The sequence below is a fragment of the Pelophylax lessonae genome (assembly GCF_965119305.1).
Source record: "Pelophylax lessonae genome assembly, chromosome: 13".
Taxonomy (NCBI): domain Eukaryota; kingdom Metazoa; phylum Chordata; class Amphibia; order Anura; family Ranidae; genus Pelophylax; species Pelophylax lessonae.
In genome coordinates, this window is record NC_138780.1 from 5,386,282 (window position 1) to 5,406,797 (window position 20,516).

At 52.0% G+C, this 20,516-nt stretch overlaps 1 protein-coding gene across 1 annotated transcript; it reads right to left on the reverse strand.

The window, feature by feature from the left end:
• Positions 1 to 1,715: 1,715 nt before the first annotated feature.
• ADAR (adenosine deaminase RNA specific) lies at positions 1,716 to 19,215 on the reverse strand. Its single transcript, XM_082242929.1, is given in 15 exon segments — positions 1,716 to 2,079; positions 5,142 to 5,266; positions 6,709 to 6,821; positions 6,974 to 7,156; positions 7,967 to 8,100; positions 9,207 to 9,323; positions 10,270 to 10,363; positions 10,447 to 10,618; positions 10,792 to 10,945; positions 12,479 to 12,696; positions 12,803 to 12,938; positions 15,879 to 16,012; positions 16,261 to 16,447; positions 17,727 to 19,090; positions 19,093 to 19,215. Coding segments are annotated over 15 exon segments (3,408 nt in total). The 5' UTR covers positions 19,129 to 19,215; the 3' UTR covers positions 1,716 to 1,838.
• Positions 19,216 to 20,516: the final 1,301 nt, after the last annotated feature.

Here is a 20,516-nt window from a genome sequence, read left to right on the forward strand (position 1 = left end):
GTGGCGGTAATGCATTGCAATGGCGTCAACTCCTCTGGACGATGCAGAGACTAGAAAGTCAAGCGTACAGCTCCCGAACCACATAAAGCAGCTATACTCACGGATCCTCTCTGCTGCCCATTCAGAGAAGCCTTTGTATTTTGTGAATGAGTTCACATAATACAAAAGGGTTCCGTTACTGGGCAAGGAAGGGGGGGTGCATAACAGTGGCGTCTACACTACTGTTGGAAGATGTCGAGACCAGAAAGTCCAGCGTGGGGCTCCCAAACACCACAAAGCAGCTATACCTGCGGCTCCCCGTTCAAAGAAGCTTTTGTATTTTGTGAATGAGTTCACATAATACAAAGGCTTCTGTGATTGAATGGGGAAGTGCCGCTGCTATGCATTCACGCTCAATCACAGAAGCCTTTGTATTATGTGAACTCATTCACAAAATACAAAAGCTTCTTTGAATGGGGAAGTGCCGCTGCTATGCATTCACGCTCAAAGAAGCTTTTGTATTTTGTGAATGAGTTCACATAATACAAAGGCTTCTGTGATTGAGCGTGAATGCATAGCAGCGGCACTTCCTAATGCTGGACGATGCAGACTGGAAAGTTCAGCTTGGGGCTCCTGAACCACACAGAGCAGCTATACCCACCGCTCCCCCTCTGCTGCCCATTCAGAGAAGCCTTTGTATGTTGTAAATTAGTTCACATAATACAAAGGGTTCTGTGATTGGGCAGGCGGAATAATTGCAGTGGTGTCTACTCTACTGTTAGAAGATGCCGAGACCAGAAAGCCCCGTGCAGGGCTCCCAGGACTACAGCGATACCTCTATAAAAATGTCAGATGTAAATAGTCCAATAGAGGTCATGCATCTCAAAAAGACACTCATAAAAAAGGACCTGAATTCCTGTAGTTCAGCTTTAAACATATCCCATCTATGCGTGCCGACTGCCTCACCTCAGCAGCTGGCAGCAGAGTGGAGGACAGAACTCCTTGTACAGATGATCCTGTACCTCGGTGCAGCTGCAGCACTCCCTAATCTTCGCCTGCTTCCCCCCCCCCCCAGTCTCAGGCAGCGGACTCCCACCCAAATCTGGTCGTCCTCTGGACCCTGCACTTTCTGCTTCCCAGCTTCTTCCTGGCAGCAGGTAAGTGGGGCACACTGATGTAAGGGAGGTTTGAGGACTCTTGACTTCTGATTGTAGGGCGGGCCTCAACATCTGATGTAAAGGGGTGTGTCTTTGGACATCTAGTCTGTCAAATACTATTGTCTGAGGACAAACCTAATGCTGAAATTGAGTGACCCCCCCCCCCCCCGCTCTACAGACTACTCCAGGGACCTCTTGGGATACCGAGGTTGACAGGGACTTGGGGTCCCAGCACCCCCCACTAATGTCTACAAATTTGGAGAAAAAAAAGTTGCAAAATCAGAAAAATAACACAAAGCACCCCCGTGTTTTTCGCAGCCCAAGAACCGCTTTATTTATGGACAGGGGGTCAAAGATCAAAATCGATGAAGTCAGTTTAAAAAAAAATAAAGAAAAATAAAAAATGTCGCACAAACAAAATCAATTCGATCCAAACTACATTACAACAAGTTAATGAAAATGGCTTTGTGCGTGATGAAACATTTAACAGACATTATTAAAACCAAAAAAACTAAGACTCGGAGGAGGATGGGCGGGTCAGTCGGGGATATCGAAGTTGATGCTGGTTTTTTTCCCCCTCCTACGGGAGCCTGGCAGAATCCAATCACCCCCCCCCCCTTGTTTCAGTGCAGACTTGTGACATTCCATTACAAAAAACAAACAAAAAATAAAAATAAACCCAGAACAGGTTTTTCCGGCTCGTTACATCGCGTTTAAGTTAAAACTCTTCTCTTCTTGTGGTTTGCTGATCCAGTTCCCGTAGCCCATGTCTCGTAGGGCTCTGAAGAACAGTCCTTTGACTGATTGGTAGGTGGTGGCGGCGGCCTTGATGTCGCTGTAGGAGGCAAACTCTAGGAGGTCTTGGCGATCGCGCAGCGAGCAAAGTTCTTTGAACAGGTTGAACATGTGGAGTTTGGAGACGCGGGAGACGTCCAGTTTCCCCCTATGGAAAAGAGATGGGTTAAATGGCAGAAGTCCCATGGTGGGGCCCATTTAGGCATCTATAGCAAACAGACAGACAATGCTTCTACCTCCTCTCTGCAATGTGCTGGCGGTCAGGCTGATGGGGAACTGTAAGCCCAACGGATGGAAGGTCAGGCTGATGGGGCACCGTAAGCCCAACCGCATTCAAGGTCAGGCTGATGGGGCACTATAAGCCCAACCGCATTCAAGGTCAGGCTGATGGGGCACCGTAAGCCCAACCGCATTCAAGGTCAGGCTGATGGGGCACCGTAAGCCCAACCGCATTCAAGGTCAGGCTGATGGGGCACCGTAAGCCCAACCGCATTCAAGGTCAGGCTGATGGGGCACCGTAAGCCCAACCGCATTCAAGGTCAGGCTGATGGGGCACCGTAAGCCCAACCGCATTCAAGGTCAGGCTGATGGGGCACCGTAAGCCCAACCGCATTCAAGGTCAGGCTGATGGGGCACCGTAAGCCCAACCGCATTCAAGGTCAGGCTGATGGGGCACCGTAAGCCCAACCGCATTCAAGGTCAGGCTGATGGGGCACCGTAAGCCCAACCGCATTCAAGGTCAGGCTGATGGGGCACCGTAAGCCCAACCGCATTCAAGGTCAGGCTGATGGGGCACCGTAAGCCCAACCGCATTCAAGGTCAGGCTGATGGGCCACCGTAAGCCCAAAGCATGGAAGGTCAGGCTGATGGGCCACCGTAAGCCCAAAGCATGGAAGGTCAGGCTGATGGGCCACCATAAGCCCAACGCATGGAAGGTCAGGCTGATGAGCCGTTGTAAGCCCAACGCATGGAAGGTCAGGCTGATGGCTACTGTAAGCCCCAATACATGAACGTTCCTATAGAAAAGCCAGCACCTCGGTACAATCCACAGATATCCTTTATTCATGGAGGATGGTACCAAAAAAGCCACACAGGGCAACACGTTTCAGACAAGTTTCCCAGCCTTGACTAAGGCCCAGCGGCCGAAACACGTTGACCTTTATAAATGGAGACCAGTACATAAAGTGTACACAGGGCAACGCGTTTCAGACACCTTTCCCAGCCATGACTAAGGCCTAGCAGATGAAACGTGTTGTCATTTATTCATGGAGACTGCATTTCAGCTACTAGGCCCTAGTCGTGGCTGTAAAACCCATCTGAAATGCGTTAGCCTTCCATTTTATGCACTGGTCCCCATGAATAAAGGTTAACGCATTTCGGCTGCTAGGCCGTAGTCATGGCTGGGAAACTCATCTAAAAACTTTATTCCTTTAATCATGGAGAACACAATACAGTGGACGGCCAGCGCGGCGCAGGCCAGTGGACGGCCGGCAAGTGGTTAAGGGAGATGAGGAAAAAATGGGATTTTTTTTTGTACTCGTCTTAAAATCCCTTCCTCTGCGTTCATTGAAGGACACAGCTTTTCTTCGTGACAGATGGGTTTTGATGTCACCACCTACAGGTGCAGGACGCGCACGGTGCTGCCAAACTAAAAGTATGCACAGGGGGCGTGGCCAAACATCCCCAATCGACAAACAAGTCATGAAGAATGGCTGTGTCCTTCAATAAAGAGAAGAGGGAGGATTATCGCTTTTGCAAATGCTCTCGATTTTATTACAGAGGATAGAGACAGGAAGACCTTTGTCTGGCTTATTAATGGCTGGCAGGCGACAGTCTTGTACATAATCGCATCAATGGAGTCCTTGAGAGACAAGTGCTGTGGGTGGTAGAGAGCCGACCTTGAGAGACATAGAAAGAGCGCACACATCTAGCGCAATGTTAACCACTTGACGACCAGTAAATTGCTAGACTCCAAGTGGTTATACTGGGATGATATGCAGCTGCAGGCATCACCTTGATACTTGGTTTTTAGAGAGGCCGGTCGAATCTCTTGTAAAAGCAATCCAAGAGGTTAACTAGCCCCTGGATTATATTGAGGACCATGAGGAGGGAGCACTTCTCTATATGGCCTCTGCTTTAAAAAAAAAAAAAAAAAAATTGGTAAAATATATAATTTTTAGGGGTTCCAATTATTTTCTAGCAAAAAAAATAGATTTTAAACGTGAAAAAAAAAAGCCTGCAGCTTAAGTGGTTAAACACTTCACAACCGCTCTATAACAGATTTACGGCTACAGGGCGGCCGCTCTGTGCAGAAAACATATTGGCCCAAATTGAAGAATTTTATTTATTTATTTTTTTAAATTGGATGTGTTTTAAAGCCGAAAGTAAAAATAATTTTCAAAATAGTCGGTCTTCCTTGTTTATAGCACATAAAATAAATGCAGAGGTTATCAAATACCGCCAAAAGAACGCTCCATGTGTGGGGAAAAGATACCAATTTTCATTTGTGTACAGTGTTGCATGACCGATCAATTGTCAAAGTAACGCAGTGCCATATAGCAAAAAATGGAGTTAATCTTCTGGAGGTCAAGTGGATAACGGATCCCGTCTGGATGCAATGCCTCCCATAAACGGATCCCGTCTGGATGCAACGCCTCCCATAAACGGATCCCGTCTGGATGCAACGCCTCCCATAAACGGATCCCGTCTGGATGCAACGCCTCCCATAAACGGATCCCGTCTGGAGGCAATGCATCCCATAAACGGATCCTGTATGTATACGTATCCTATAAACGGATCCTGTATGTATATAATGCATCTTTCTCCTCATTCAGAAAAGGAAAAAAAAAACAAAACATGGGTGGGCTGCACCAGTGGCTGATCACCGTAATAGCCAATCAGAGGCTATCACAGGGAATAGGAACTTGGCAGTCCCAGTTTCAGATTAGTACGGGACCCGGGGCTCTCAGTGAGAGCAGCCTCATGGTAGACCACCCACTTCATTGAGGCCATATATAGGTGTACAGGCAGCACCAAGGGGTTATAACAAGCACTCCTTGTGATCCTATAAAAGCCTCTGCAAGGAGGGCCGGTGCTAGAGGAGCATCTCTCTTACCCGATGGTCTTTCCTGTGTGGAATTGATGAGCTATCGGTCTATCATTTCAGAAGGAGAACTGACCTCACAATTGGATTCGGCTTTGATCACTTACCCTTCTACTTTTCCTTTTGTTCCGTCCAAAACTTCGACCTCTTCATCAGCCAGACACCAGTTCACGCTGGTCTCCTTAGTCTTCCCAGTCTGCCGCTGGGAATCGTATACACTGACACGACCGACCTGAAGAGGCGAAAGGTGTTAGAGGGGTGAGGACCCAATATGTGACCTGAACAAAGAACTCTGACCTTAAAATGTACGGTACCCTAAATACATTTTTTTTTCCCCTTCTGTGCTCACATGTGTATTTTAAGTACTTCTTCCATCTGAAGTTCCTGGTTGATCCTGCCAGTCACCTTTCTTCCTTGGTCTAAACTGACCACACAAAGTACAGAAACTGATCGGTGTTAGGTGGTCAGTTTTTATTCTTTGGCTGACCATTCAGGGGTACAGGCCACTGCAGACAGCATACCTTGACTGGGCATTTGTTCAGCCATCATGTCCTCCATCCCGTCAAAGCCTGCATCCCGCCCCCATCCCATCATGCCTCTCAGCCCCTCCCGCCCCCATCCCAGCATGCCTCTTGGCCCCTCCCGTCCCAACCCATCCCAGCATGCCCCTCCCGTCCCAACCCATTCCAGCATGCCCCTCGGCCCCTCCCGTCCCAACCCATCCCAGCATGCCTCTGGGCCCCTCCCGTCCCAGCATGCCTCTCGGCCCCTCCCGCCCCCGTCCCAGCATGCCTCTCGGCCCCTCCCGCCCCCATCCCAGCATGCCTCTCGGCCCCTCCCGCCCCCATCCCAGCATGCCTCTCGGCCCCTCCCGCCCCCATCCCAGCATGCCTCTCGGCCCCTCCCGCCCCCATCCCAGCATGCCTCTCGGCCCCTCCCGCCCCCATCCCAGCATGCCTCTCGGCCCCTCCCGCCCCCATCCCAGCATGCCTCTCGGCCCCTCCTGCCCCAACCCATCCCAGCATGCCTCTCGGCCCCTCCCGTCCCAACCCATCCCAGCATGCCCCTCGGCCCCTCCCGTCCCAACCCATCCCAGCATGCCCCTCGGCCCCTCCCATCCCAGCATGCCCCTTGGCCCCTCCCCATCCCAGCATGCCTCTCGGCCCCTCCCATCCCAGCATGCCTCTCGGCCCCTCCCATCCCAGCATGCCTTTCGGCCCCTCCCGTCCCAACCCATCCCAGCATGCCTCTCAGCCCCTCCCGCCCCCCCATCATGCCTCTCGGTGCTACCCCTTCTGTCCAATCACAGTCTGAATTGACCATGCCCCTGTCCAATCACAGCCCGCCTCTTGGCCACACCCATCCAAACACAGCATGCCTCTTGACCATGCTCCCAGCCAATCACAGCCTGCCTCTTGACCATGCTCCGGGCCAATCACAGCCTGCCTCCTAAACACGGCTGAACAGACTATAGAATACAGGCATGCTTTGTGTCTGCACAGTGTCCTGTAACCCCCCCCCCCCCGAAGAGATGAACAGCCCCAATAATTATTTTTTTTACAAAATTAAAAAAGATAGATAATTTCTGAAACCAAGCAAAAGCCATTGTGTTGCTGGCATAGGTTGAGGTGTCTAACACTGAATGTTCACAACTACATTAGCCCCGAGACTGACCTCTGGATGGTTGACAAGGTAGAGGTCTGGCAACTCTTGCTGGAAACTATCTCCGTCCCGCGACATCCGGCAGCAGATCGCTCGAGTCAGGTGTCCTTTGCTGAACAGGTAACCTGCAACACAAATTATACATTAAAGATGGTGGATGGAGAGCTGGGACCAGGAAAAATAATGTAATTTATATCAGCTTCTCTGAAATAATAAAGGATTAATATATATAAATAATACGTGAAAGGTGAAGAGTTGGGACGGTGCAATATCATACCGAGAGTGACGGAGCCGAGATAGACGGGCTCGATGAAATGTGACAGGACGCCCCCCTGGAGGCCGAGAACATTCCAGCGCAGAATCTTATCGCTGCAAGACATGGTGCGAAGCCTCTCACCGTGCTGAATACCGTCCCAGGTAGGAACAATATCGCTGGACTCCACAGGAATCGTACCCTCACCTGCCAAACAGAAATTATAGTGAGTGCCTTCAGTGTCTGAGGATGTACTAACCTCTAACCCCACGACTGTTCCATCTCTTATGGATATAAGCAAGCTCCTGCTGTGCCCATTATGAGGGGTTCCCACCATCCCTATGCTGAGTTCCCGGGTCTGTACACCCACTGTGCCCATTATGAGGGGTTACCACCATCCCTGTACTGAGTTCCCGGGTCTGTACACCCGCTGTGCTCATTATGAGGGGTTCCCCCATCCCTATGCTAAGTTCCCGGGTCTGTACACCCGCTGTGCCCATTATGAGGAGTTTCCACCATCCCTGTGCTGAGTTCCCGGGTCTGTACACGCGCTGCGCCCATTATGAGGAGTTCCCCCATCCCTATGCTAAGTTCCCGGGTCTGTACACCCGCTGTGCCCATTATGAGGAGTTTCCACCATCCCTGTGCTGAGTTCCTGGGTCTGTACACGCGCTGCGCCCATTATGAGGAGTTCCCCCATCCCTATGCTAAGTTCCCGGGTCTGTACACCCGCTGTACCCATTATGAGGGGTTCCCCCATCCTTGTGCTGAGCTCCCGGGTCTGTACACCCGCTGTGCCCATTATGAGGGGTTCCCCCATCCTTGTGCTGAGCTCCCGGGTCTGTACACCCGCTGTGCCCATTATGAGGGGTTCCCACCATCCTTCAGCCTTGAACCCCAGCAGTACCTGACATATCACTTCTGAGTGATGCGAGATGACAGAACAGCACTATTTGTAACTAAACTTTCCGGAAAGTTCTGCTCCCACCATGAAACGGTTGATATGGGAATAGTTACCATTCTCCACTTTGGTGCGCAGTTTTCCTTGCTTGGGGTTCTCGAATAGCGGGTAGTGCTGCTTGTCTCCCTCCTGACACGGCTGGTCACTGCAGGACTTGTCAAAGAGCGCCCCATCTCCGCAGGGAGCCGTACTGCAAGGAATAGAGAAGTTGGAATCAGAAGAAAAAGAAAACCCTCAGCTCCCATTGGCTACGTGTCACCATATAGCATGGTAACCTATTCCATCCTTGAAACTCCATTGGTTTACATTCTGCAAGTCATGGATGAATGGATTTATTGAGTCACCACCCGCAGCTGATCAGCGACACCCCGCAGAGCAGAAAACCTTCATTTGTACTTCTGTCCTCCTAATTTTGGTTACCGTTATGCATTTTTTTTTTTTTTACAGCCGATGGTCGGCTCGCTCGTAAAAGCAATCCTAGTAGCCAACTAGACCGCTTGATCTCTCCATAAAGAGTACCTGTCACTGCCTATTGATCTCTCCATAAAGAGTACCTGTCACTGCCTACTGATCTCTCCGTAAAGAGTACCTGTCACTGCCTATTGATCTCTCCATAAAGAGTACCCGTCACTGCCTATTGATCTCAGATCTCTCCATAAAGAGTACCCGTCACTGCCTACTGATCTCTCCATAAAGAGTACCCGTCACTGCCTACTGATCTCTCCATAAAGAGTACTCGTCACTGCCTATTGATCTCTCCATAAAGAGTACCTGTCACTGCCTATTGATCTCTCCATAAAGAGTACCTGTCACTGCCTATTGATCTCTCCATAAAGAGTACCTGTCACTGCCTATTGATCTCTCCATAAAGAGTACCTGTCACTGCCTATTGATCTCACAAGGATGTTTACATTCCCTGTGACAGCAATAAATTAAAAAAAAAAAAAAAAAGCAGATTTTTACATGTAAACAAAAAGTGAGAAAAGGTTGGGTATTCAGACTTCTGTTGCCTTTTAACCACTTCAATACAGGGCAGTTACACCCCCTTCCTGCCCAGGCCAATTTTCAGCTTTTACCGCTGTTGCATTTTGAATGACAATTGTGCGGTCATGCAACACTGGACCTAAACCAAATTTGTGTCATTTTATTTCCCACAATTAGAGATTTCTTTTGGTGGCATTTGATCACCGCCAAGGTTTTTCTTTTTTTTCTACACAAATAAAAAGACCGAAAAGTTTGAAAAAATGTAATAAATTCAGAATTAGAAAGGCTATTATCAGCACCCTGGTCACTCACCTGATGTAGAGGTGGAAGGTGATGCCGGGGCGGATGCGCAGTAGTTCCTCGGATTCCTCGAATATGTTGCTTTCTGGTGTGTCGGGATTGTACTTCATCAGCTGGTCATACAAGAACCTGCAGAGACAGAACACTGATTGAGCGGAGACCTACTGGAGCCCCACGCGCCACCCCCCCAGACAGGGACGCGCCCCCCTTTCCCAGACAGGGACACAACCCCCGCCCCCCTTTCCCAGACAGGGACACAACCCCCCCCCCTTTCCCAGACAGGGACACAACCCCCCCCCCCCCTTTCCCAGACAGGGACACAACCCCCCCCCCCTTTCCCAGACAGGGACACAACCCCCCCCCCCTTTCCCAGACAGGGACACAACCCCCCCCCCCTTTCCCAGACAGGGACACAACCCCCCCCCCCTTTCCCAGACAGGGACACAACCCCCCCCCCCCTTTCCCAGACAGGGACACAACCCCCCCCCCCCTTTCCCAGACAGGGACACAACCCCCCCCCCCCTTTCCCAGACAGGGACACAACCCCCCCCCCCCTTTCCCAGACAGGGACACAACCCCCCCCCCCCTTTCCCAGACAGGGACACAACCCCCCCCCCCCCTTTCCCAGACAGGGACACAACCCCCCCCCTTTCCCAGACAGGGACACAACCCCCCCCCCCTTTCCCAGACAGGGACACAGCCCCCCCCCCCTTTCCCAGACAGGGACACAACCCCCCCCCTTTCCCAGACAGGCACGCAACCCCCGCCCCCCTTTCCCAGACAGGCACGCAACCCCCGCCCCCCCTTTCCTAGACAGGCACGCAACCCCCACCCCCCCTTTCCCAGACAGGGACACAACCCCCGCCCCTTTCCCAGACAGGGACACAACCCCCGCCCCTTTCCCAGACAGGGACACAACCCCCGCCCCTTTCCCAGACAGGGAACAAGAAATGATAAGTAACCATAATAAATGGAGACCAATCTGACCAGGTGAGGCGATGGGACTGTCAATATCTGGAACTTTGACAAATGAAGAACTGCAAGTGTCAGCGTGCCTACCGATCGGTCTACTCACCGTATAAAGCCTCTGCGGGCAATGATCTCCGCATGGCAGTCGTTGACAGTCTCCCCGTGCAGGCTCAGCTCCTCCCCCTTTACACAACGGTTACCTGGGAGAACATCACCCATTAGAAAAAAAGGGCCACCATTTGTCTCTACAGATTAAATTTAATGTGGAGAGTCGTCTACTTACCGGTGCCAATGCTCACCACCGTGCCCAGGTCATCGCTGTTCTTCTTCATGATTATGGCCGCCAAGATTTTCCTTCCAAGGAGACTATTATGGATTCGGGCTGTCAGGCTGTTGAACTTTTGATGGCTCAGCATGGCAATCTGATCATGGAGCGTGCTGCCGCCAACTGGGAGCTAGAAGCAAGAATAGACGATATTGCTCAACATCCGAGGCAAAAATAATTGCGCATTTGTAAAGATCAACAGAATATGGCCAACATGGTGGTCCGAAGCGGCTACGCAAAGCTCTGGCGACTTTGCCTCCAACCCCACACCAAGGAGTTCACCGAACCAGTCTAGATTCTCACCTCCGATATTGTGTCACCCTCTCTAATGGCTTTTTCTGCCTCTCCAATAAGGACCCTCAGAGCGGCGTCGGCTGCCTCCGCTTTTGCCAGTTTCTTATTGGATGCGGTCACCGCTGGGAACCACCGACCACCAACTTTGGCTTGGAACACAAACCTGTTGAAAGAAAAAAAAAAAAAAAAAAAAAAATTTAGACAAGGGGCTCCAAACGTACTAAAGAAGGGGCCAATTTACTGTCCTTCAGACTATAGAGGGGGCCAGTGGGAGTAAAAAAAAAAAATGTACTGGTGACCCCCCCCCCCCCCCCATAGAATTGGTGACAGTGGGAGTAAAAAAAAATGTACTAGTGACCCCCCCCCCCCATAGAATTGGTGACAGTGGGAGTAAAAAAAATGTACTGGTGTACATGGTAACTATGTAAGACAAGGGGCTCTAAACTTACTAACCAAGGGACCAATTTACTGTCCTTCAGACTTTAGGGGGGCTAGTGGGAGTAAAAAAAATGTACTGGTGACCCCCCCCCCCCCGGTGCCAGTGGGAGGGAATGGCGCCACTCCAGTATTGGTGTCCCCCCAAAGCGTCGATGCCAGTGGAAGGGAATTTCACCACCCCCCCCCAAGCATTGGTGCCAGTGGGAAGGGAAGAAAAGGAATGGCGACATGCCTTCACCCCAGCATTGGTGCCAGTGGGAAGGGAAGGAATGGTGACGCGCCCCCCCCCAGCATTGGTGCTAGTAGGAAGGGAAGAAAGGGAATGGCGACATGCCTCCCCCCCCCAGCATTGGTGCCAGTGGGAAGGGAAGGAATGGTGACGCGCGCCCCCCCCAGCATTGGTGCTAGTGGGAAGGGAAGAAAGGGAATGGCGACATGCCTCCCCCCCAGCATTGGTGCCAGTGGGAAGGGAAGGGAAGGAAGGGTGACGTCCCACCAACCAGCATTGGTGCCAGTGGGAAGGGGAGTAAAGGAATGGCGACATGCCTCCCCCCCAGCATTGGTGCCAGTGGGAAGGGAAGGAATGGTGACGCGCACCCCCCCCCCCCCCCCAGCATTGGTGCTAGTGGGAAGGGAAGAAAGGGAATGGCGACATGCCTCCCCCCCAGCATTGGTGCTAGTGGGAAGGGAAGAAAGGGAATGGCGACATGCCTCCCCCCCAGCATTGGTGCCAGTGGGAAGGGAAGGAACGGTGACGTCCCACCAACCAGCATTGGTGCCAGTGGGAAGGGGAGTAAAGGAATGGCGACATGCCTCCCCCCCAGCATTGGTGCCAGTGGGAAGGGGAGGAAAGGAATGGTGATATGCCCCCCCCCCCCCAAGCAAGCAATGGTGCCAGTGTGAAAGGAAGAAATGCTGATGCCCCCTCGAGATTGGTGCAATTGAGTATTGGCGCCCCCCCCCCCCCCAGCACTGGTGCCAGTGTGAAGGAATGGCGCTTAAAGGGCTGATAAAGCCAATCCGGCATCCGTATTGAGGGATCAATTTTACAGCCTCTCATTAGCAAATTCCATACAAATTACTTTTTGTATTCTCTAAGTAAAGGGTGAAACCAAAGAGGAGGGTGCTCAGAGGTGAGTGGAGGGCAGAGACAAGAGGGTCAATCAGGGGGGGGGGGGGGGGGGGGGGGGAGTAATTATATACAATGTATATATATTTTGGTGTATATTTTAGTACACATAATTAGTGATGAACTTACTTGGGGTCGTGTGGCGGACCGGTCTGGCTGACCATTTTAAATTCAGCAGCAAAACCCTTGGCGCGGGAATACTCCAGAAGGCCGCTGACAGGGTTGGCGTTAAGATACTTGATTAAATCGCCAACCCCAGAGGCCTGAGCCATCTTGATATCGTCCATGGAAAGTTCTGGCACCGTTGGATATTCCACAGCGGGCACATCAGGGGCAGGGGGTTCCACCTTCGCCAAAAAGAAGAAAAAAAAAAGTGCCATATTAGACTACGGAATCTCTGCACCCAACGAACATTCAATGGTAATAAAAAGTGACAACGGATCTCTATTTTACCTTCTCAGTGACAAGGGCGTTCTCAGCGAGGAGCTGCTTTACCGCTGACTCGGCAGCCAGCTGCTTGGCCATTTTCTTACTGTTAGCGACCACCGATGGGAAGGACTGGTCACCCATTCTAACGCAGTATGTGAACCTGGGAAATATACAAAAATATAAGTGATGCACATGTGGGGGGGGGGGGGGGGGGTTAGGGATAATGTGGTCAGGGATAATGTGGTCAGGGATAATGTGGTCAGGGATAATGTGGTCAGGGATAATGTGGTCAGGGATAATGTGGTCAGGGATAATGTGGTCAGGGATAATGTGGTCAGGGATAATGTGGTCAGGGATAATGTGGTCCATATCAGATGTAGGATCATTCTATATACTACATAACGGAGGGCTGCCTAGCTGCTGTGATTGTAAGGAATATAGTAACAGTCAGGTTGAAAAAACACACGAGTCCATCTGGCTCAACCAATAAAACACAACCATACAATCCCATATACACAATCCTATACCCGGCGGGGGGTGGGGGAGATTATACAATCCCATATACACAATCCTATACCCGGCGGGGGGTGGGGGAGATTATACAATCCCATATACACAATCCTATACCCGGCGGGGGGTGGGGGAGATTATACAATCTCATACACAATCCTATACCCAGCGGGGGAGATTATACAATCCCATATACACAATCCTATACCCGCAGTTGATCCAGAGGAAGACGAAAAACCCCCAGCAAAGCATGATCCAATTTACTAAAACAGGGGGAAAAAAAATTTCCTTCCTGATCTCCAATGAGGCAATCAGATATTCCCTGGATCAACTTTACCTATAAATATTAGTCCCCAGTTATATTTTGTACACCCAGGAAAGAATCCAGGCCTGTTTCTAAAGCAATCTACTGAGCTGGCCTGAACCGCCTCTGGAGGGAGTCTATTCCACATTTTCACAGCTCTTACTGTGAAGAAACCTTTCCGTATTTGGAGATGAAATCTCTTGTCCTCCAGACATAAAGAGCGCCCCCTTGTACTCTGATGACCTTAAAGTGAATAATTCAACACCAAGTTCACTATATGGACCCCTTATGTACCCGCTCCCACCTCAAATCGCCATGCCCCCCCCCCCCCCCCAGTCCTCTGGGACACATCACAGGTCCCAGAAGTTTACAAGACCATTCAACAAGAAGCAGCGCGATTCGTCTCCGCACAGTAGGAAACCGGCTTTGAAGCCGCAAGGCTTCCCGTTTCCCTTACTTCAGATGGCGGTGCCCGCATCCAAAGCAGATCAAAGAATCGGCTCTGATGAGGACATCGCTGGATCCAAGGACAGGTAGGTGTCCTTACACTAAACGACAGCAACTACAGTATTTGTAGCTGCTGACTTAATTATTTCGGGGGAGCCTGGAGCTTTAAATACAGTGCTCATTGGCTGAATAGTAGAACATCTCTCCCCCCCCCCCCCCATTCCCCTTCACAACACTCCCCCCTTCTCCTCATCCCCCTTCACAACACTCCTTCTCCACATACCCCATCACAACACTCCTTCTCCACAACGCTCCCCCCTTGTCCACATCACAACACTCCCCCCCCCCCCCGTCCACATCCCCATTCCCCTTCACAACGCTCCCCCCCCCTTGTCCACATCCCCATTCCCCTTCACAACACTCCTCCACATCCCCATTCCCCTTCACAACACTCCTCCACATCCCCATTCCCCTCCACATCCCCATTCCCCTCAACACTCCCCCCTTCTCTACATCCCCATTCCCCTTCACAACACTCCCCCCCCCCCACTCTCTACATTCCCCTTCACAACACTCCCCCCCCCAACCCCCTACATCCCCATTCCCCTTCACAACGCCCCCCCCCCCTTGTCCACATGCCCATTCACAACGCTCCTCCTACTCTACATCCCCATTCCCCTTCACAACACTCCTCCACATCCCCATTCTCCTTCACAACACTCCTCCACATCCCCATTCCCCTTCACAACACTCCCCCCTTCTCTACATCCCCATTCCCCTTCACAACGCTCCCCCTTCTCTACATCCCCATTCCCCTTCACAACACTCCCCCCTTCTCCACATCCCCATTCCCCTTCACAACACTCCTCCACATCCCCATTCCCCTTCACAACACTCCCCCTTCTCTACATCCCCATTCCCCTTCACAACGCTCCCCCCTTCTCTACATCCCCATTCCCCTTCACAACACTCCCCCCTTCTCCACATCCCCATTCCCCTTCACAACACTCCCCCCTTCTCTACATCCCCATTCCCCTTCACAATGCTCCCGCCCTCTCTACATCCCCATTCCCCTTCACAACGCCCCCTCTCCACATCCCCATTCCCCTTCACAACGCTCCCCCCCCTTCTCCACATCCCCATTCCCCTTCACAACACTCCCCCCTTCTCCACATCCCCATTCCCCTTCACAACACTCCCCCCTTCTCTACATCCCCATTCCCCTTCACAACGCTCCCGCCCTTTCTACATCCCCATTCCCCTTCACAACGCCCCCTCTCCACATCCCCATTCCCCTTCACAACGCTCCCCCCCTTCTCCACAACACTTTCTCCACATCCCTCCTTCTCCACATCCCCATTCACAACACCCCCCCCCTTCTCCACATCCCCATTCACAACGCTCCCCCCTTCCCCTTCACAACACTCCCACCCTCTCTACATCCCCATTCCCCTTCACAACACTCCTCCACATCCCCCTTCACAACGCTCCCCCCCTTCTCCACATCCCCATTCACAACGCTTCCCCCATTCCCCTTCACAACACCCCCTCTCCACATCCTCATTCACCTTCACAACGCTCCCCCCCCCTTCTCCACATCCCCATTCCCCTTCACAACGCCCCCTCCTCTCTACATCCCCATTCACAACACTCCCCCCCTTCCCAACATCCACATCACCCCCCCTTCTCCACATCCCCATTCCCCTTCACAACACTCCCCCATTCACCTTCACAACTCTCCCCTTCTCCACATGCCCATATCCAATGTGGAGAGGTTCTGTAGTTCAGTAGGGGAGAACTCAAGACGAGGCTGACGGTGGGGAAACATGGGTCACTTACTTGAGGTCATGAGAGGGTCCTTCTTGGCTCAGCAGTTGGAATTCACATAGGTTGCGCGTCTTCTGGCTGTGCTCCATAAGAACGCTGATCGGGCTCTTCCCTCCAACTATAGATGGCTGCTGAACATTCTTTTGCTAGAGAGCAAGGAAAAAAAAAAAAAAAAAAAAACGTTGACATGCAAAGCGGTACAATTCTTAGTATTTGGGTATAAAGAAGACAACATTCGGAAGGGGAGGGGCGCTTTTATTGGGGATATGAGAGACTTCCAACCTTTGCTCAGCAGATTTTATGGCGTTGGACTATGAAAGGAGAAGGGTTTATAATAGTGGAAGGTGGAGGTCTGCATAGCATGCACAACAAAGAAGTGAAACCGAACGCTCACCACTTCCTCCTGGCTTTCTGGGACGGCGGCCATGCGCTCGGCAAGGACCTCTGCTTCTGTCCCGCCTTGCTCCTCTCGAAGGAGAATGCGCAAGGCGAGGGAGGCGGCTTCTTTCTTGGCGGCTTTCTTGCTAGGGGCCTCGGCTGCAGGAAAGCGCCGGCTGTCGATCACTGTCTGGATCTTGAACCTGATTGTACAACAGATTAAAAGGTACATTAGAAAACGAGCTGGCGGCTTCAGCAATACACTTCATGGCCCCACCCAAGTCTACCTCCTGCCCAATCACAGAAGCCTTTGTATTTGTGAATTCATTCACAGAATAAAAAGGCTTCTCTGAATGGGACGCTGATGCTTCAGGTCTAAGCATCTTCAACATTAGAGCTTTAACTTTCCTGAGGAAAATGTTGCAGCAAGCTCCCTCCACTGCTGACCCCACATAGCACTTAGGCCCCCTTTCACACTCGTATGACCTGAAAGTCATGAGACTTTGCAACTACTTGAAGTAATGCCTGAGTAATCTTGGGGTTTATGTACCTCAAGTCGCATCAAAGTCTGACCAAAGTAGTGCAGGGACTACCTTGAAGTCACACAAAATATAAACGGTACTTCTTGGACATCGTGGAGTAAGACTTTGCAGTCCCAAATCGCACAAGTGTGAAAGGGGCCTTAGCTATGTGATCTGCACACAAGGATCAGCGTTTGCACTAGCTGCTCTACCTTCAGAGATCACGTGACAAGCAGCCTAGGCTTTTGGCCTTGATAAGTAGGGGGGGGGGGGTGGACCAGTAACTGGGTGGGATCCCCGCTAACATTCCTCCTCCCCAGGCCCACTTTCTGGACAGGAACTAAGCTAAACATGAGTTGAACTTAAGTAATGCCTTCAAATTGGGCTTCTGACAGGGGAGGAGCAGAGAAGCCACAAAGCATGGAAGAAAAGGGTTTTCTTCAAGGTTCAATTCTGTTTCATTGGAGAGGCTAATACAGGTACCCACACGTGCCCGCTCCTGAGCCCCACTCGGTTACTAGAACACTGATGCCATCTGCACCATAGCAACACACTGAGTAGCAGGGGCTTCCTGCATCCTAGCAACAAATAAAGACTATATGAGGAAGGGGGGGTGGACCAGGGTCAGGGTAACTGGGTGGGATCCCTTCTAACATGCCTCCACCCCTAGGCCAACTCCCTGGACAGGTACACTAAGCTTTACATGAGCTGAACTTTAGTAATGCCTACAAATCGGGCTGTCGCCAGGGAAGGAAAAGAGAAGCTGCAAAACAAGGAAGAAGGGTTTTCTTCAAAGTTCAATTCTATTTCACTGGAGAGGCTAATACAGGTACTCATGCGTGCTTGCTCCCAAGCCCCACTGTGTCTCCCATAAGACACAGAGCGGGGCTCCTCCCTGCTCCCTATATAAAGTAACGTTGGCTTTTTTTTGGTCTTTGCAAAGACAAATGCTGAGCCTTACCTGGGATCATGAGATGGTCCGCTCTGTTCTAACAGCACAAATTCGCATTGCTCTGAGAAGAAGTGGGTGAACTCCAGCAGCCCGCTCACCGGGTTCTTCCCCTGGCATGCTTGCAGCTTCTCCAATCGTGAGACTTGTTTTGTAGGCTCCCGGTACTGTGGCACCGGCAGGCTGAGGGAGTCAGTGCTGAGGCAGTTCTCGTCCATCGTGTTTACAAGCTCTCCAACCTCGTCGCCGGTCCACCTCCCGTTCTCGTAATCGTCGAAGCTGCTCTCCTTCATCCGCTTCGCAGGCGGCCCTTCCAGGTTCATCTCTGTCTCCACATTCATCTCCGTCTTCACATCTTCCTCCTTCGGTGTGACGTTGGTGGCATCCGGTGCCGCCCCCTGCTGCCCGTTTTCAACATTAACCGGCGCGGCCAGCTCAGTCTTTACTTTCACTTCCTCTTCACGAATTTCAGCCCCCCGCTTCTTAATGAACATCCTCTCCCGCTTCTTGTCTGTGAGCGACCATTTGACGGGATTACCCTGGCGGGAGACTTCCCCTTCCTTCTCCAGGGTGTTGAGCAGCTGGTTGACCTCAGTGATCTTGGGGACGCCTATGCTCTTCCGGATGGTGGCCGGCGTGGAGGCCGGAGACTGGAGCAAGAACTCGCAGATTTTCTCGCGGTTGTTGGCCATAATTTCAGCTGAGGTTTCGGACTCTGAACACGCAGAGGATTCCTCTTCCAAACGCGGTGCCTGGCGGGATGCGTGTGCTTGTTGTGCAGGCGGTTGCTCTGGGCGGCGATGGTGGGACACAAGCCTCCACAACGGTGGCTTCTCGCCTTCTTTGCACACAAGGTTACTATTTTCTAGTCTGTACAGATGGTGATTGATTAATTTTTTCTCGACTCTTAGGTGCCTGGCTAAGTCTCTTGCAGAGTGGCAGTTTCCCTCACCAAGCTCTTTGAAGCTTCTGACCAATCGGTCTACAAAAGGGTCGCCTGACAAGGAAAGCTGGTCAAACTGGTGGGCCAGATAATGGGTTTTCTGAGCGGAGCCCCCAGGAGATGGACGAGTGGGACGGGGTGGAGGGGGGTGGTGATGAAATAGCGGAGGTCTTTGGGGGTGCTTGAAGGCGGCGTGCTGCCTTGGCGGAGTCCGGTAAGAGTTCCAGGTAGGGGGGCAAAAAGGGATTTCCGGTTGACTGCCGAGCAGAAACTCTCGCTGTGCTCTGTGGAAGGCTTGCTGTTGTTCCTGTGTGAGGAAAGGGTTATTTAAAGAGACAAAATTAGCGGTGTGGTTGAAGCCATGGCTTTTGTGCACTTGACTAGCATGTCGCCCTCGGTACGACGTTGCACTCATTGCCAGACATGCAGAAAGAAATGGAAAAAAGGAGCGATGGGGAGCCCTCCTCTCATACAGCAGGCGAGCAGTGGCCCTGTCAAGACAAAACACACAAGGGACTGACAATCCACGGCACAATCCACAAGAGGCAGCACTACTCCATGCAAACTCTACTTCTCTTATATAAAAGGATAGATTATATATATATATATATATATATATATATATATATATATATATATATATATATATATATATATATATATATTAGGGCTGCCACGACACGGCGACTACAAAAAAATCGTCGGCGTTCGTGAAAGGCGTCGACGCGTGACGTCACACGCCCCCTGGCCGGACGCAGCGCCGCTTGAAGCATTGGCGGCCAGGTGAAACCCCCCCCCCCCCCCAAGCTCCGTCCACACCGATGTCTGAGACAAGAGGTGAGCGCTGACCGTCTCCAGCACCCCTGTACTCCGCCACAGCTTCCTTGGCAACACATTCGCCATCCTCCCCGATCACCCAGCTACTTAGAGATGTCACATGTGCGGCGCTACACCGGCTTGTGCTGTACTGTGGTGGCTTGTAATGGTCTGTACTGGGAGGGGGGGCTTACTGAGGGGTCTGTACTATGTGGGAGGGCTTACTGAGGGGTCTGTACTATGTGGGGGGGCTTACTGAGGGGTCTGTACTATGTGGGGGGGCTTACTGAGGGGTCTGTACTATGTGGGGGGGCTTACTGAGGGGTCTGTACTATGTGGGGGGGCTTACTGAGGGGTCTGTACTATGTGGGGGGGCTTACTGAGGGGTCTGCACTGGGAGGGGGGCTTACTGAGGGGTCTGCACTAGGTGGGAGGGCTTAGTGTGGGGTCTGTACTGGGAGGGGCTTACTGAGGGGTCTGCACTGGGAGGGGGGCTTACTAAGGGGTCTGTACTAGGTGGGAGGGCTTACTGAGGGGTCTGCACTGGGAGGGGGGCTTACTGAGGGGTCTGCACTGGGAGGGGGGCTTACTGAGGGGTCTGCACTGGGAGGGGGGGCTTACTGAGGGGTCTGCACTGGGAGGGGGGGCTTACTGAGGGGTCTGCACTGGGAGGGGGGGCTTACTGAGGGGTCTGCACTGGGAGGGGGGGCTTACTGAGGGGTCTGCACTGGGAGGGGGGGCTTACTGAGGGGTCTGCACTGGGAGGGGGGGCTTACTGAGGGGTCTGCACTGGGAGGGGGTCTGCACTGGGAGGGGGGCTTACTGAGGGGTCTGCACTGGGAGGGGGGCTTACTGAGGGGTCTGCACTGGGAGGGGGGCTTACTGAGGGGTCTGCACTGGGAGGGGGGGCTTACTGAGGGGTCTGCACTGGGAGGGGGGCTTACTGAGGGGTCTGCACTGGGAGGGGGGCTTACTGAGGGGTCTGTATTACAGGATTAATTAGCTAATCAAAAAAACTTGAGATAGATTAGTCGACAGACAAA